Source organism: Microcaecilia unicolor, chromosome 3 (assembly GCF_901765095.1).
Source record: "Microcaecilia unicolor chromosome 3, aMicUni1.1, whole genome shotgun sequence".
Lineage (NCBI taxonomy): Eukaryota > Metazoa > Chordata > Amphibia > Gymnophiona > Siphonopidae > Microcaecilia > Microcaecilia unicolor.
The window spans coordinates 422,599,769-422,617,370 of record NC_044033.1 but is presented as its reverse complement, the minus strand read 5'-3'; the positions used below and the strand labels follow the sequence as shown (position 1 = coordinate 422,617,370).

The window sequence follows — 17,602 nt, the reverse complement described above, 5'->3', positions numbered from 1 at the left end:
CTTTGAGGGGTGAACAAAGGTGTGGATAAAGGTGAGCTGATTGATATGGTGTAACTGGATTTTCAAAAGGCGTTTGACGATGTACCTCATGAAAGACTCCAGAGGAAATTGGAGAGTCATGGGATAGGAAGTAGTGTTGTATTGTGGATTAAAAAACTGGTTAAAAGATAGAAAACAGAGAGTAGGGTTAAATGGTCAGTATTCTCAATGGAGAAGGGTAGATATTGGGGTTCCGCAGGAGCCTGTGCTTGGACCGCTGCTTTTTAATTTATTCAAAGTTCTTAAATCGCTAGAGGACCTAAATGCACGCAGTTCAAAAGGGGCATGGCTATGGGCGGGGAAATGGGCATCTCATGGCCCAATGCAGGCAAATCTATGCCCTGGGATTTATGCCATATTTCATTGATGTAAATGGATGCTTGTAGTTTTAGGTGCTGGGATATCACTAAGTGTATTCTATATACCGCACGTAAATGTAGGTACCGGTTATAGAATATGCTTAGGCGGAATGTTTTCCTCATTAATTTTTTAGGCAACTTATATAGAATCTGGCCCTTAATTATTGTGACTTACAGAATACTGTGAGTTACATACACATCTCTGTCACTTAGGCGTGCACATTTCTACCAGTTCTATGACAGGCATAAGTGTTTCACAAACTAACTTATAGTCATATATATTTGAGGTTTGTTGTTATTCTGTAATTGAAGTAGGCATCTATGCTCATTTTTGCACCAAGTTTCAAAAAAATTATACAAAACTTCTTTTCTGCATAAGTCTGTCAAACCTTCACCAATAAAATGTGGGATATATCATCCTGAATAAATTTACAAAAAGCCTACACTTACGCTGGCCACCTCTCCTAAATGATGTCACCACAACCTAGCGATTATAGTCATACATTGTCACGATTGTGTCTCTCAGACTCACCTTATTCCGGCGGTCAGCTTCTGAGCTGTCTTCTGTCTGTGTCTTCTGCCTCTGTCTCTGTGGCTGGCTGCTTCCAGCATGGCTCTGATTACTCCACTATACTGCACCTGTGGGTGTTAAGCCTCTCTGTGCTTCAGTATGCTTTCTGCCTGTGTCTTGGTTTGTGTTCCTCTCGCCCTCTGGTGGCCAGAACCGGTGGCTGCCATTAGACTTTCCAGACTTTCTTTCTGGTGCGGTCCGGTCCAGATATTCCAGCTCTCCGGATTTTGGTTTGAAGTTTGTCAGATAGCCTCGCCCGTAGCTGCCTCATGATTCCTGCAGTGAGTTCAGCTGCTGATGGGTTTATTACCACCTGGAACCCTTCTGAGTTTGCCTTTGCATCGTCTAAGGTCCCTGGTTGTTGGTGCTTTGTTGCAACTTCTGCCTAGTCTGGTTTCTTGTATTGTTCCTTGTCTGATTCTAGTTAGTCTGTGTGTAGTTTAGGTTATTTGCTTATTTCCCTAGTCTTGTTTCTGGCTGTATTCCTTGTCTAGTTTCTGTTTGTCTACGTCTCTTGCTTAGTGGCTGCTCTGCAGCTTCAGTCCTGTCTCTTGTTCTGTCAGTATTGTACCCGGTTTAGGGTGGGCTGCTCTGCAGCTTCAGTCCTGTCTCTTGTCTGTCAGTATTTGTACCCTGTTTCAGTGGCTGCGTGGCAGCTTTCAGTTCCTGTCCTTTAGCTTGTCCATTTCTTGCTGTGTGTAGTATTGTGTGTCTGTGAGTCCTAGCCCAGTTTCCTGCCTTGCTGCCCATGTATATTCCTTTCCCCTCTGACCCTCAGTCCCTGTTCAGCCTAGTTGGTATCCAGTGCCTGCCCTGTCTGGTAAGTCCTGCTGGCTGCCTGCACCCGGGGGCTCAACTCCTGGGGAAGGGCGGTCAAGCGCAGGTGAAGTCTAGCTGTTTCTGTCAGAGTGCTCCTTGTCTCTGGTGTGGGGTGGTTTTGCCTGCCACTGCTGCTCCACGCAGTGGCCCAAGAGCTCACGAACCTAGTTTCTTGCCTTGAAAGCCTGACAGAATGCAATGCCATGAGCGTCGACAGATCACCCTCACCCGCTGGGCTTCCAGCCTAGGACTTTTGCCCTGTTGGCAATCCGGGTCTCCACCCGGGTTTGCTCCTGTTCCCTTGTGAAGTTCGGTTCTGGCTTTATTATTGTTCTGAGCTTTTCATGACACTTGAGGAATTATCGTAAGAAAACATTTGTCTGATCCAAGCTTGAAGAAGTAGCCTGAAGCTTCGGCAGAGAGAAGCGTGTCCGGCAGCTTGGGCTCATTGTAAACCCAGTTTCTGCCATTGATGCCTAAACACCACTCTGGGACATACCGCCGCCTACTTATCTCCGACCCAGCCCTGCGGGATACTTGGGAAGCTGCCGTTGAAAGAAAGTGTCTTGCAAATCCCAAGGTCCAGGCTTACCAGCAGTCCATCCTGAGGGATGCTGTCAGCCGAATTGCTGCTGAGTCCAAGTTGAGTTCCAGTTCCAGCCAAGATTGCTGAGATCAGTCGAGTTCCAGCTCCAGCCAAGCTGCTGAGTCCAAGCCGAGGTCCAGCTCCAGCCAAGCTGCTGAGTCCAGATCGAGTTGCAGTCCAGCCTAGATGCTGAGTCTTCTCTGATTCCAGTTTTAGCCAAGATGCTGAGTCTACTCAAGTTCCCGTTCCAGCCAAGGGCTCACGAACCTAGTTTCTGCCTTGAAAGCCTGACATACATGCAGATGCAGGTTTGCTTTAAACATAATCCATTGTCATGGTTTTCAGTCAGGAGGATCTGATCCTTATTAAAAATTTGTATCTAGAGAAAGGTTGTGGTTCTCATAGACTGGTGTAAGAGTTTCCAGAAAAGAGGTGGAAGAGGGTAAGCATAGACTATATTTGGAAGAAATTGCAAGTCAGGAAATGGCTGCGCCTGATCAGTTCACACTGAAGAAAACAACTGCAACAGTTGAAAACTTGTGCTGAGTCAAGCGGATGCAGCTAGAACTCACCAGAACATTCATCAAATTAGTTGAGCAACTGGCATATTTCTCAGTCAATGGTGTTTTTTAATTATCAGTGATCTTGACCTACAGTGTCTTAAGTAGAGGGAAGTGCAACAGCTAACCGAGAAAAACTGCATTGCTCGTATGACATGATCCAAGCAATTCCTTTACAAGTTCCACCCATGTGCTTTTGATTTCATTTGGTTTACAGATGAGAAAGTTTTTATGGTTGAGGTACCTACCAGTACCCAAAATGACCGAACTTTTACACACAGACTGCAGAGGAGAAGCGTGATATTGCTTCCGATCGTATTTTGTGTACTTGCTTGACATTAAGCAAATCGGTCATGGTCTCCGTCAGAATGACCAAAATGGGATGCATGGAGTTTTTGTTCTTCAACCCAGGTGCTACTGGCCATTCATCATATTTCTGGCAATATTTACATGTTTCTGCAAGACAGTGCACCTGCTCATCGTGCTTGTGAAACCATCCAGCTGCTGCAGAGAATGACTCGGGATTTCATTTCAGTGGACTTGTAACCCCTTAACAGTCCAGATCTGAACCCTATTGATTCATGACACTGACAAACTTAAGCAGCATCTGGCTGAGGTGTGGACCAGCTTTCTTCAGGATTTCACTGATTCTGTGGTTGATCAGTAAAGAAAATGATTCCAAGCATGTGAGTATGCCAACGGGGCAATTTTGAACATTTGTTGTAGGCTTAATGCAAATTTATTCAGGATGATAGCCCAAATTTTATTGAAATTGGTCAAGTATTGATAGAATTATGCAGAAAACAAGCTTTGTATAGCCTTTTTTATTTGTTTTTAAACACAGGGTAGAATCGTCTCTTACGATGTGCCCAATTACACAATTACCCCTTATCTCTATAATGCACCTGTTCATAGAGAAATCAATTTTTGGGGCATAGGTCAGTCAAGTACCAATCTCTCTATATAAAACGCACCTCCAACGTTCTATATGAAGCCTTCACTTTCCCAACGTTCTAAAAGTGAGACGGCAGAGACCACTTTGATCCAAGAGTGTCTGCCCCGCCCACGCGTCAAACGCGATGACGTCGAGGGCGGAGCACTGACACTGAAGCATCGCCAACCCGTTGCCACGCGACAAAATTGCATCGAAAAAAAAAACAATCACAAAGAACAACATCAGAACAAGGGAGGAGAAAGAGCACCACAACAAACGAACAATTCACACTTCCACAGCAGCAGGGAGCGAAGGAACATCACTGAAGGGATTCCCATTCTGATGCCCCTGATCCTGTTGCCGGTATGTGCTATCCCAATAAAAAAAAGCCCTCCCAGCAAACAGAAACGGAACGCCATAACTACACTCCTCCGAGCAACAACCCCGCTCCCTCCCCCTTGCAAATGGAAAACCAGATAAAAACTGCCAATCACGCCGGGTACGCATCGTCAACCACAACAAACACCCTCCCTGTCCTCCCGGACCGGCTGCCAAGGAATCGCACGAAGCACACGCCTACACTAACCGCACTGAACCCCCCACAAAAAAAACAGACAAAAGGATCCCTCCGACGCAACCCCCCCCACACAAACAAAACCCACCCAAACAGAAACCCTCTGGCGCCCAAACCCCCTCCCCCACACCAAACAAACAACACCACAACGGATCCCTCCGGTTTCATAAAAATACATACAAAGAGCCCACTGAGTACTTCCGAACGACTGCCACGGAAACGCAACATCCACCCGCCCCCCCCAAAACAAAAAGCAGACAAAAACAAACCTCTGACGCACAACCCCCCCCCCCCAAAAAAAAAAAAAAAGCCAAACAATCAGTGACTACAACGGAAACCTCCATCAGATGACACATGCGCCTTCAGCCCCGCCCCCACTACAGAAAACCACCCACATTTAACACTCAAACCAAGCCATAATACTCCTCATCCTACCTGCCTGGAACGGATCCCTCCGGTTACAACAAAAAATACAAGTGCTTACAAATAGCACTACAGACTTGCCCTGCTGATTTCTCATTACTGTCTCAGACTCACATGCAGAGAATCAACCCTACCGGGCAAAACAAAAAAAAAAAAACCACACCAACTCCCCACAACCCAAAACCGCCCGAAGCCTAACCCCACCCCCTGCGTCACCTAACCCGCCTCCTGCGTCATTAACCCCGCCCCAAAGAAACCCCGCCCCAAACCACAAACACTCAACAAAACAACCTACCCTACCCCACAAGCACCCCTTCCCCCCAAAACAATGCAACACTAACTGCTCATGCAACTCAGACATTCTCCCTCATACAGATATCACTGATTATACAATAAACTCCACACACACACACTTACTCAACCCCACACACCAACTTTCACCACACTCTCCATCATTCCACCACACACAATCTATCTCTGTGACACACATGACCTTTCAATCTCACACACAAAAACACTGCCACACCCCCTCAAAAATCAACAGCAAAAAACACATACACTCAATAAAGCACCTACTATACCAGCCAGCAACAACATGGCCAACCCCCCCACCCCAACAAACCTGACCCCCCCCCTCCAAGCCCCCTGCAACAAACTCTCAGTTCACCACCCCCCTTTCCCCCTGTCATTGTGAGACACACAATAACAAAACACTCGCACCCAACCTCCAGCCCGCCCACCCTCTCTCACTCACACACACACACATACACGAACTCTCCCTGTGACACACACACCAACACACACACACAATCTATCTCTGTGGGCAGAATTCACAATGCAGAAGGGTTAGCTTAAGGGAAGTACAAGGAACAACGGAAATTGTCCCCCATGCCTCTCACACAGTCACTCGCACACACACTCTCTTAAACTACACATCCAAGGAAAACCTTGCTTAGCGCCCGTTTCATTGTGTTCAGAAACGGGCCTTTTTTACTAGTATATATAAGACGGAATAATGCAAGCTGGAACCTGCTGTCATGCCAATTTTTAAAATTTTCCTATGTTTCTTTGTCACAAAGAACAGTACTTTTGTTTTCTGATGTAAAATATAATATGCTTGTTTGGATAAACTTTTGTAGATCCTTGTGCCAGGCCTCTACTTTACAGAATATAGTAAGTTTTTAAGCAGCTTGCTGAATGGCACAGAGTAAGGTGTAGAGGTAGGATTTGAATTTGACTGTTCAAGTTTTCGCAGGTTCCTGATATAACTGGTTTTTTGTTTTAGTTACATTTGTACCCCGCGCTTTCCCACTCATGGCAGGCTCAATGTGGCTTACATGGGGCAATGGAGGGTTAAGTGACTTGCCCAGAGTCACAAGGAGCTGTGCCTGAAGTGGGAATCGAACTCTGTTGTGCTGTTTGGTCATGCTATCAGATAAAGATTTATTTTAGATCTTTTGCTTTATTGCAAGGTTATCCAAGAATTTGTCATCACCAAAGACAAAGTGGAGAAACTAAACAAATGGCAATAGACCTAGTCTGCTGACTTTTCATGAGGTATCGTACATGTTTTTGTCAAAGAGCAGCAGTGTCTACAGTGCATTAGTCTTATAGCAGATCAAAACTTTCTTTGTTTTAGCAAGCTTTAGGTTATGGTATTACTGCCAAATATATAAACCACACACAAATTCTACTTCCTTATCCATACCAGACCAGTCCAGATGAGTGGGTTATGTCCCTCCCCCCACCTGCAGTTGGAGACTAGGGGAAAAAGTGCTCAGTTGATTTCACTTCCCTTATAGGGGACTAGTGCTGCCTTTAACTCCTCAGCATTCTCTGTCTTCATCAAATGTTGGACGTGTGTACAGCAACTAGGAGTAGGCTGCGCCAAGGAAAGCTACAGGCCCAGATTCCCAGTGGAGGGTAACCCAATTCCAGGGGCAGGCGTGTAGCCAGACCTCATTTTTTAGGGGGGGAGAGGCCTGAGCCCAAAGTAGGGGAGGGCACATTTTGCCCTGCCTCCCCCTGCTCTCCACTCCTCTGCAACCCCATATCCCTGGATCGGCAGAGGTCCCCAAGCCCTATCAGCAGGAAGCTTTTCCTTTAGCTCTAAAAGGTTTTGCCCAGAAGCAGTGGCATAGCCACGGGGGCTGTTGGAAACCTGGGCCCCCAATTTGGATTCAGGCCTCCAAGTCTGCTGGTTTTGGCTAGCAGGGTCCCCAAGCTCGCTAGCAGAATCCTTCCTCCTGTCGATGCTCTCCGCTGCACTACCTGCCCTGCTCCCCCCTTGCACACATGCTCGGTTTTAATGAACTTAATCATGTGCAAGGCTTCACACATGCTCAATTTCACTAAAACTGAGAATGTGCACAGGAGGGGGGGAGGAAGTAGGGCAGACAGCACAGCAGCAAACATTGCTGGAGGAAAGCTTCTGCTGGCAGGGCTTGGGGAGTCCTTGCAACCCAAATCAGCAGGCTTTGGGGGCCCAGGCTTCCCCTTGGCTATGCCACTGCTTCGGGTAAGTCTTTTAGGGCTGATTTCTCCCCCCTCCCTTGGGAACCAACTTAATAGAGATCTAACACCAGTGTGTCCAGTACCAGGTGGTCCTTGGTGACCATTGGTGGTCTGACAAAAAGAGCTAACTCTTCTATTCTAAAGAATAGCAGGAAGGCAGTTACAGTTTACCAGAAAAAAGAGGTTTGCATTGCCTTCTTGTCTCCCATAGTGCTGTGTCTCATTTGCAATCTGAAGGGTGTCTGAAGTGATCTCATTTCCATCCCCACCTCACCCGGCCACTTGGTTTGCGTATGTTGGGAGAAAAGGAAGGTGAATCATGCTAGTAAATTATAGCAGTTCAGCATTTTTCAAATTCTCGCTGCTCCTTTGGATCTAAAACTACTAAGACCCTTTGTTCTGTTTGGCTTTTGAGTACCAGGTGTTGGGGCCACAGTGTTAGTCACATGTTTTCCTTTTATGTGCCCCTGTACTTGCCAGTTTTTCTATGTCTTGTGTGATGTATGTGCTCTCCCTATCTGAAATGCTCTTTGCTTCCTGTTTTTCAATTGATCGGTTGCACCACTAAGGCAGTCTATCAAGTTCAAATAACTAACCTAAAACAGCTTATATATGTTTGGAAAGCCATCTAGGCCATTCATGTACGGAACAGAAAAAAATTGAAATATATGAAATATAAACTGAATTACAAATAATCAATTGTCATAATTCTCTTCCCCCTTCCATACTAAACTAAGTTTTACTAAGGGGCCCTTTTACTAAAACTTAGTTGTGCGCTAAATACTGCGTGTCCTAATGTCGATCAGAAGGTTACAAGCGACGTGACCACATCACACCATTTTTGCAAAAAACTTCATTGGCTACCAGTACACTACAGGGCTAAATTTAAAACTCTATGTCTGATCTTCAAGGCCCTGAAAGGAAATTGGCCCCGAGTATCTGAAGAATCGGATGATCCTCCACACACCACCAAGGACACTAAGGTCCTCCCAAGGGACTTTCACTAACTATCACCCTCTCCAAAGACATTACACGATGTAATACCCGCAAGCGAGCCTTCTCCGGAGTAGCCCCCCACACTCTGGAATGCATTGCCTGAAAGGCTCCGTCTTAACACACGACTACCTTTACTTCAGGAAGCAGCTGAAAGCTTGGCTCTCAACAAGCCTTAATGGAAGAAGTAACTAAACTGTTAGTCTGCACTCACACACACAAGGATGATCAGGCTGCACATACTGAACATGGCCAAGACCGAGCTTATGGTCTTTCCACCAAAACCCACTTCTCCTCTTCCGCTCTCGATCTCAGTAGATAACACCTCATCCTTCCCGTCTCATCCCCTCATCCTTCCCGTCTCAATCCGCCGCAACCTGGAGTCATCTTCGACTCCTCCCTCTCCTTCTCTGCGCATATCCAGCAGACAGCAAGAACTGTCGCTTCTTCCTCTTTAATCGCCCTTTCCTCTCTAAGCACACCACCCGAACTCTCATCCACGCTCTCTTACCTCTCGCCGTGACTACGCAACCTACTCCTCACTGGCCTCCCATTTTAACCATCTATCCCCCTTCAATCCGTTCAGAACTCTGCTGCACGTCTTATATTCCGCCTGAAACGACTATATCATATCACCCTCTCCTCAGGTCACTTCACTGGCTTCCGATCAGATACGCATACAGTTTCAAGCTTTCTCCTTCTTACCTACAAATGCACTCAGTCTGCAGCCCCTCACTACCTCTCTACCTCATCTCCCCTTACGTTCCCGCCCGAAACCTCCGCTCACAGGACAAATCCCTCCTCTCAGTACCCTTCTCCACCACTGCCAATTCAGGCATCCTGCCCATTCTGCCTCGCTCACCTATCGCTGGAATAAACTTCCTGAGCCCATACGCCAATCCCCCTCCCTACCCATCTTCAAATCCTTACTCAAAGCACACCTCTTCAATGTTGCTTTCGGCACCTAAACCTTTTACCTTTCAGGAAATCTAGACTGCCCAGTTTGACGACCCCCTACTTGTCTGACTGTACATTTGTCTTTAGATTGTAAGCTCTTTGAGCAGGGACTGTCTTTCTATGTTTAAATGTACAGCGCTGCGTAACCCTAGTAGCGCTTTAGAAATGTTAAATAGTAGTAGTAGTAGTACATACTGGCAGCAGGACATGTTTATCCAACTCCTACCTAGCTGAGATAATATTTAACCATCTCGTCTGACTCATGTGCAACTTTCTTCAAATCAATCACCTTACTTTCTAATTTTCCTACTTTCTTATCACTCCTATATGTTACAACTTTGCCGTTACCCTTCACTACCAATATAATGTCGTAGTACAATTGTGTTGTCATTGCAAGTAGTATACCATGCCGTACTTTGTGTTGTTGTTCAACTATTTTACTGCTCTAATGCCTCCTGCTCATGGTTGAATCTATTCTTACTGTACACCGCCTTGAGTGAATCCTTCAAAAGGCGGAAAATAAATCCTAATAAATAAATAAGTTACACTAGTATACATCCTATTGTAGGGGTGCACAGCTTCTATCCTAATTTTAAACTTCCATAACTGGGGGGGTCAGGACCCCAAATGGGGTCACGAAACTTGTGTTTGAAGTCATGATCTGGTCAGGTGCCTCATAGGATGTCGTTGTCCTGCACCACCTGGAGGTTGCTCGCTTTCTGCAGTTTTGCAATTTGGGTTTGTGGCCACAGAAACATCGGTGAGCACTGCCTCAAATGTGTATGCATGAGAGAGATTTACATTCAATGAAGGCAGTACACATGCTGAACTCTCTCATGCGTATTTATTAGGAAGATCCTGAACACCTGACCTATTTGTAGTCCTCCAAGACTGAACTAGCATCCCTATCCTGTTAGGAGAAGCAGATTAGTAGCACAGTCAAATAGTAAAGGAGGACGGATAAAGGCCAGCATGGCCCATCCAGTCTGCCCAGAAAAGCAGCCAGGTTTGTACTTGCAACTCCTTACAGGTTTACCCCCACCCCCTTCCAATTTGTCTTTAAGGTTGTAACTGATGTCCAGCCTCTGTGTTTTTATATCTTAATTTTTTTTTTAAAGGGTTATTTAAATTTTACTGTGAGTGGAAATGTTCTATATTATTATTGCATCTTCATTCAATACAGGGAACCTCTGTTTTATCCCATGCCTTTTACAATTTCATCACTGTTTTTGACCCTACCACTTCCTGTGGAAGAGGTTAGAAAACAGATTAAGCTGACCTGCACAGAAACTACACACTAGCAGTATACCTCCTATGTCATCCATGCAAACCCAGAAAGACTCTCACCAATCACTGGATAAGTGACCACAGACTAGAAATAGAAAGATGCAAATGAAAATTGTAAACCCAAAGAAGCCAGACTCTGCATGTAAAGCAACACTGGAGTAATAGAAACTAAAATGTATGTTTTATTCATTAACTTTGATTTTTTTTTAGATTTAGACTTGCTAGTGTGCAAAATACAAAGAGATCAGAGATGCATGTTTTAAAAAAAAAAACAGATAAATAAGCAGAAAAATCTTTTGTTTAATCATGGGGGGGGGGGGGGGGGGGGGTGGAGGGACATGGCATCAAAATAGTTGTACTTTACCCCCACCAATAGAAATGTAATATGACTAGGGCAAAACAGACCAGCACCAGAGCCACACACACATTCTAAATAGCTATAATTTTGGTCCTTTTTTTTTAACCATTTTTAATTATTACTGTGAAAAAACATGTACAGATACCATACAAATAACATTTTCCTGAAATTGAGTATGAAAAGTTTAGGTGTATTCAGAAAGTTGAGAAGATACTAATGAGCAGTGCTGCATCTTGCCAGAGTTTGCATGGCAGTGCTATACACATCTGGAAACTCTCACTCCTTGCTGATCCTCACCTCCTGGAACTCTAGGCTGAGAGGTGAAAGTACATCCTACAATGTTGTCACATTACACTACATATTCTTGTTACTAACAAGTGTCAAAGATCACAGTCTGAAGAAAGGGGGGGGGGGAAAAACCCTGTCTCTTTTATGTGGGTTGGATAATAAGGGAAGAAAAGTTTGAACTTGGTATGTGGTTAAGAGCTCCTGAGTTATATTTTTTATGGTTAAAATTCAAATCGGAGTTAGCATTTTGCTTGGTTTTAGTTTTAATTAATATGGCATTTTTGTAGCACTTAGCTGTTTGCCCAGTTCAATGCAGTCTACAGAGTGCTACAATATACAAAATCAAAATAATTAAAATATAAAGCATAAAGAAATATCAAATACAACAAAGGTCTTGCATAATAAATAGTAGCCTATATAGTGCATCAAAGTACTGTTGTTAAATCTAAGTCTCATCACCTACCTTATTTTTCTAGAGTATTTCTTTTTTCCTAAGATGAGGCTAAGAATTTTGATTTTAGTGCCAGTTGGTATGCATATAGGGGCATAATCGAACGCGAACGCCCATCTCCATGGGCATCTGTCTCCGAGAACAGGTACGTGAAGGGGCGGGACAAAACGTATTTTCGAAAAAAAAATGGGCGTCCATCTTTTTTCCGATAATACGGTTGTGCCAGCCAAATGCATCGGATTTGTGCGGATTTGAGCTGGGCAGTTTCGTTTTTCAGCGATAATGGAAAACGAAGGCGCCCAGCTCAAAAACAAACAACTCCAAGGCATTGGGTCGTGGGAGGGGCCAGGATTCGTAGTGCACTGGTCCCCCTCACATGCCAGGCCACCAACCGGGCACCCTAGGGGGCACTTGTAACAATTAAAAAAAAACAGTAAAAGAGCTCCCAGGTGCATAGCAGCCTTTCCCTTGTGTGCTGAGCCCCCCAAATCCCCCAAAACCCACTGCCCACAAGTCTACACCATTACCATAGCCCTAAGGGGTGTGAAGGGGGGCACCTACATGTGGGTACAGTGGGTTTCGGGGGGTTTTGGAGGGCTCAGCATTAACCAGCACAAGTGTAATAGGTAGGGGGGGATGGGCCTGGGTCCGCCTGCCTGAAGCCCACTGCATCCACTAACAACTGCTCCAGGGACCTGCATACTGCTGTGATGGAGCTGGGTATGACATTTGAGGCTGGCACTACAGGCTGGGAAAAAAAAAGTTTTTAAAGTGTTTTGTTTTGGTGGGAGGGGGTTAGTGACCACTGGGGGGGTCAGGAGAGGTCATCCCCGATTCCCTCCGGTGGTCATTGGTCATTTAGGGCACTTTTTGGGACTTGTTCGTTGAAAAAAAGGGTCCAAAAAAGTGACCTAAATTCTCGCTAAAAACGGCTATTTTGTTCCATTATCGGCGAAGTCACCCATTTCTGTTCGGCCGATAAACTAGCCCCAGTCTCCGCCTTCACCATGCCTACGACATGCCCCCGTCAACTTTGGCTGTTCGTCCGCGATGGAATGCAGTTGAAGACGCCCAAAATCGGCTTTCGATTGTACCGATTTGGGCGCCCCAAGGGAGAAAGATGCCCATCTCCCGATTTGGGTCGAAATATGGGTGTCTTTCTCTTCGAAAATAAGCTGGATAACGTGCTGAATAGGCATTATTCTTTCTTAATAGTGTCTGCCTTTAGGAATTGATTAGAAATCAGAAAACTTCCTTAGTTCCATTCTTTCCATTCACAATTTGGTCTTTGTAGTATTGGTTTCTCAGCTTATACCACTTTCCTGTTTATAAAGCTTAAATCTAGCATGTAGAAATCTTTAGCATCTTATCTGTGTTAGTTGAATGTTCTAATGCATGCTTATTAGGTGTATCATTAGTATTATGCTAGCATTATATTACATCTCTTGTATTTGAATTCCAGTGCTGTTAAATGTGTACATTTTGATACTGTTTCACGGTAGTTCTGTATTAGGTTTCAATTTACTGTTTTTCAAGTTACCTCATTTATTGTATTTGGTTATTTTGGTTATTTTACTATTGTTATGCTGTTAACAAATTGTAAGTTTCCATATCATCAAGCTGATCAATCCATAGACCGGTGGGTTGTGTCCATCTACCAGCAGGTGGAGATAGAGAGCAAACTTTTGCCTCCCTATATGTGGTCATGTGCTGCCGGAAACTCCTCAGTATGTTCTCTATCTCAGCAGGTGGTGTCACACACAGCAGCAGCTCTGGCTAGGCCTCCAAGCCTAATCCTTAGGTTTTGTTGAGGCCTGGGGTTGAGGGCTCTTTTGAGCAAGTGCAAACTGGTGGTGCCAGGTCCCTCCTTTTCTCCCCCTCCCGCTGGCTCCGTTTAAAAAAAAAAAAAAATTTTTAAACGTCTTTAAAGGCGTTTAATTCGACGTTTCTTTAAACGTTTCATTGCAGCTACTCACTGGGACACCAGTTCGTTTAACAGCTCGGAGCGGCAAGCAGGTAATTTTACCCTTTTTATAGCGGGCAGGGGGTTCCCCGAGTCTTCTCCTCGTGGCAATGGCGTCGGAGGGCGAGGGGCGCAAAGGGTCGCTCCCCGGATCGCTGGAGCGCTTCATAGAGGGGATGCGGGGGTTTTACAACCTGATTCGCCCTGATGGGTGATAGTTTAGTGACCGATGGAATGTCCCGGTCGTTTCCTCCGGCGTGGCGGTGTTTTTCCCGCCATAAACGCCCATCCACACGCTCCTCGCCTCCGCCATCTTGGCCGGCCACGCGGCTCGGACGGCTTTACTTCGGGCCGCCCTTTGAGGTTGGAGACATAATGCCATGAACGCCCTTAATTTGGGCGACGGCACAAAAGCGGCTAAAGTTAAGCGCGTTCTTCCGCGCGGATCCTTCACGGAGTTTCGCGCCGGACGCCATTTTTGGATGCGCAGCATGTCTCTCCCCCCGCTATTGCGAGCGCTCGGTTTTGATGAGTGGTCCTAGGGCTGTGCCAGGCTGCGGAAGTGCACAGTCTGGGGGGTTTCTCCCCGAGGTTGTTTTTGCTGCTGCATCAGGCTTTCCTCATGCAAAAACGCTGCCCCTGCTCCCTCCTTCGGATAAAGAGGTTGAGGGTCCAGAGGTAAACGCCCTCGGGTTGATCCAGGCCTTGGAGGACTTTTGTATCCTCCGATGTAGATGAGGGCAGCGTGTCTGAGGTCTCCAACGATTCCTTTGCGGATTCCTTTGGAGGAGATAGATCCCCGCTCGGATGGAGCGGATGACCCTCTGCAGCGCGGCTTTTTAGCCCAGAGGATTTGCCCAACCTGTTGTTACAGGCCATGGACACTTTGAAGATTTCCTCTCGGAGGACGTCTCTCCTCAGCCCCTGTTGGCTCTGCCATTATGCTGGGGACGAAGCGCCCGCCTAGAACCTTCCACGTGCATGATGCCATGCACACCTTAATTGCGGCTCAATGGGATGTCCCGGAAACGAGCCTTAAGTGGCTAGGGCTATGTCCCGCCTCTATCCTTTGGCTGTGAGTGAACGTGAGGCCTATCTGTGGCCTACCGTGGATTCTTTAATCACTGCGGTGACTACGAAATACGGCAGTTGCCGGTGGGAAGGTGGCACGGCCCTAAAGGACGCCCAAGACAGAAGATTGGAGGCGCCCTTAAGGTCGTCCTTGAGGCAGCTGCTTTAAGTTTGCAGGCCTCAGTTTGCGGCTCCTATGTGGCCAGGGCGTGCCGGACTATGGTGCAGCGGGCTCCCTCGGATCATCCTTGAGGGCTGATGGCCGGCCCTGGAATCGGGCTTAGCCCTATTTGGCCAGACTTGCTGTATGATGTCTGGAGAGCCTCAGCTAAGGATGGCTCAGACAGTCTCTGCGCGGCGGTGGCTTTGGCTGAAACATGGTCTGTGACCACGCCTCTAAATCCCGCCTGGCTAGATTGCCTTTTAAAGGCAAGTGCTCCTTTGGGGTCGAGCTGGACAAAATCGTGACCGATCTCGGCACGTTCTAAGGGCAAGAAATTACCAGAGGTCAGGGCTGGGTTAGTACTCGTCCGTACCCTCCAGAGGACGGTTGCAGGAAGCCCATCGGTACGCCCGGGCAATGGGTTCCTCTGCCCCCTCTTCCTTCAAGAGGAATTTTCTCCCCCAAGCTAGCATCCTTTCGCAGAGGACCGCCGTTCCCGGAGGTGCTTCCTCCTGGTCCTCACCCCAGGGTCTCGGACCAAGGACGGGGCCTGGTCCACGCCCCAGTGCAGATTGGAGGCGGCTGGTCCTCGTTTCTGGGCGAGTGGACCACTATAACTTCAGACGCGTGGGTGCTGGAAGTCATCAGAGACGGCTACAAGCTAGAGTTCTGCCAACCCTAAGAGACGGGTTTGTACTCTCTCCCTGCAAGTCTCCGGTCAGCTGTGGTAGTGCAGCAGACCTTGGACAACCTGATCGCCTGGGTGCGGTCGTTCCGTGTGCCAAAAAATCAGATGGCAAGGGACGTTACTCCATTTACTTTGTGGTTCCAAGAAAGGAGGTTCTGTCCGGCCTATCCTCGACCTCAAAGGGGTCAATCGGGCCTGGAAAGTAAGGCACTTTCGCTGGAGACTCTCCGCTCTGTTATAGCGGCAGTGAAGGCAGGAGAGTTCTTGGCTTCCTTGGACATCAAGGAAGCGTACTGCATATTCCCATCTGGCCTCCTCTCCAACGCTTTCTGCGTTTTACAGTCCTGAGACGACACTTCCAGTTCAGAGCCCTCCCTTTCGGGTTGGCTACTGCTCCGCGGACCTTTTTCCAAAGTAATGGGGGTCATAGCGGCCTTCCTGCTAAAGGAAGGAGTACAAGTCCATCCTTATGCTGGACGACTGTTGATCCGAGCCCCCTCTTATGCAGAGTGCGGCAAAGCTATGGACCGGGTAGTTGCTCTTTTGAGCTCCCTGGGATGGATCATCAACTGGAAGAAGAGCCAGCTGCGCCGACTCAGTCCCTGGTGTATCTGGGAGTTCGATTCGACACCCAAGTGGGCAGAGTGTTCCTGCCAGACAATCGGATTGTCAAGCTTCAGGCTCAGGTGGACTAGTTCCTAGTAGCCTCTCCTGTTCGGGCTTGGGACTACGTGCAGCTGTTGGGCCTCTATGACGGCCACGATGGAAGAGTGCCCTGGGCCAGGGCTCATATGAGACCACTACAGCTATCTCTGCTGCGGCTCTGGACTCCGATGTCGGAGGATTATGCTGTGCGCCTTCCGGGGACCCAGCAGTGCGCAAGGCGCTGAGCTGGTGACGCAGACAGACAAGGTTGTCTGCAGATTGCCTCTGTGACCCCGGAGTGTATTGTCGTCACGACAGAGCCTCTTTGATGGGCTGGGGAGCCCACTGCTTGGGAAGGACAGCGCAGGGGCTCTAGTCGCCTGCAGAGGCAAGTGGTCTATCAACCTCCTGGAACTCAGAGCCATTCGGTTGGTGTTATTGGAGTTCATCCCGGTACTGGTGTTGAAGCCTGTACGGGTCCTGTCGGACAATGCCACGGCTGTGGCCTATATCAACCGCCAGGGAGGTACCAAGAGCGCCCCTCTAGCCAGGAGGCTATGAGTCTTTGCCAGTGGGCGGAAGCGAACCTGGAGCAGCTTTCAGCGGCCCACATTGCCGGAGTCATGAATGTCAAGGCGGACTTTCTCAGTCGCCATACCTTGGAGCCCGGAGAGTGGCAACTATCTGCTCAGGCGTTCTTGGACATCACGAAGCGCTGGGGCCAGCCGAGCCTAGATCTGATGGCGTCATCGGCCAATGGCCAAGTGCCGCGCTTTTTCAGCAGAGGACGGGACCCTCGATCCCTGGGAGTAGATGCTCTTCTCCAACAGTGGCCGACACAAGAGCTCCTCTATGTGTTCCCGCCCTGGCCCATGTTGGGCAGGGTGCTAGACCGGGTGGCAAAGCATCCCGGCAGGGTAATCCTGGTGGGTCCGGATTGGCCCAGACGTCCCTGGTATGCGGACTTGTTCAGGCTCTCAGTCGACGATCCTCTGCGGCTGTCAGTGGAGCAGGGCCTGTTACATCAGGGTCCCGTGGTGATGGAGTATCCCTCTCCCTTTGGTCTTACGGCCTGGCTATTGAGCGGCAGCGTCTGAGGAAGAAGGGCTTCTCAGACAAGGTCATCGCCACTATGCTGAGAGCGAGGAAGCGCTCTACTTCTACTGCTTACGCCAGGGTTTGGCGTATCTTTGCAGCATGGTGTGAAGCAGGCTCACTTTCTCCCTTCACTGCTCCAATTTCTTCAGTGTTGGCGTTCCTGCAAGAAGGTCTGGAGAAAGGCCTGTCGCTCAGTTCCCTTAAAGTCCAGGTAGCGGCTCTGGCTTGCTTCAGGGGCCGCCTGAAGGGTGCTTCCCTGGC

At 47.7% G+C, this 17,602-nt stretch overlaps 1 protein-coding gene across 1 annotated transcript in view; it reads left to right on the top strand.

Annotated features, from left to right (window-relative positions):
• Positions 1-17,602, top strand: part of GEN1 (GEN1 Holliday junction 5' flap endonuclease) — a 113,061-nt gene that overhangs the window by 68,935 nt on the left and 26,524 nt on the right. The window contains 2 exon segments of the mRNA XM_030198843.1: positions 6,338-6,394; positions 17,464-17,491. Coding sequence (XP_030054703.1) covers positions 6,338-6,394; positions 17,464-17,491 — 85 coding nt within the window.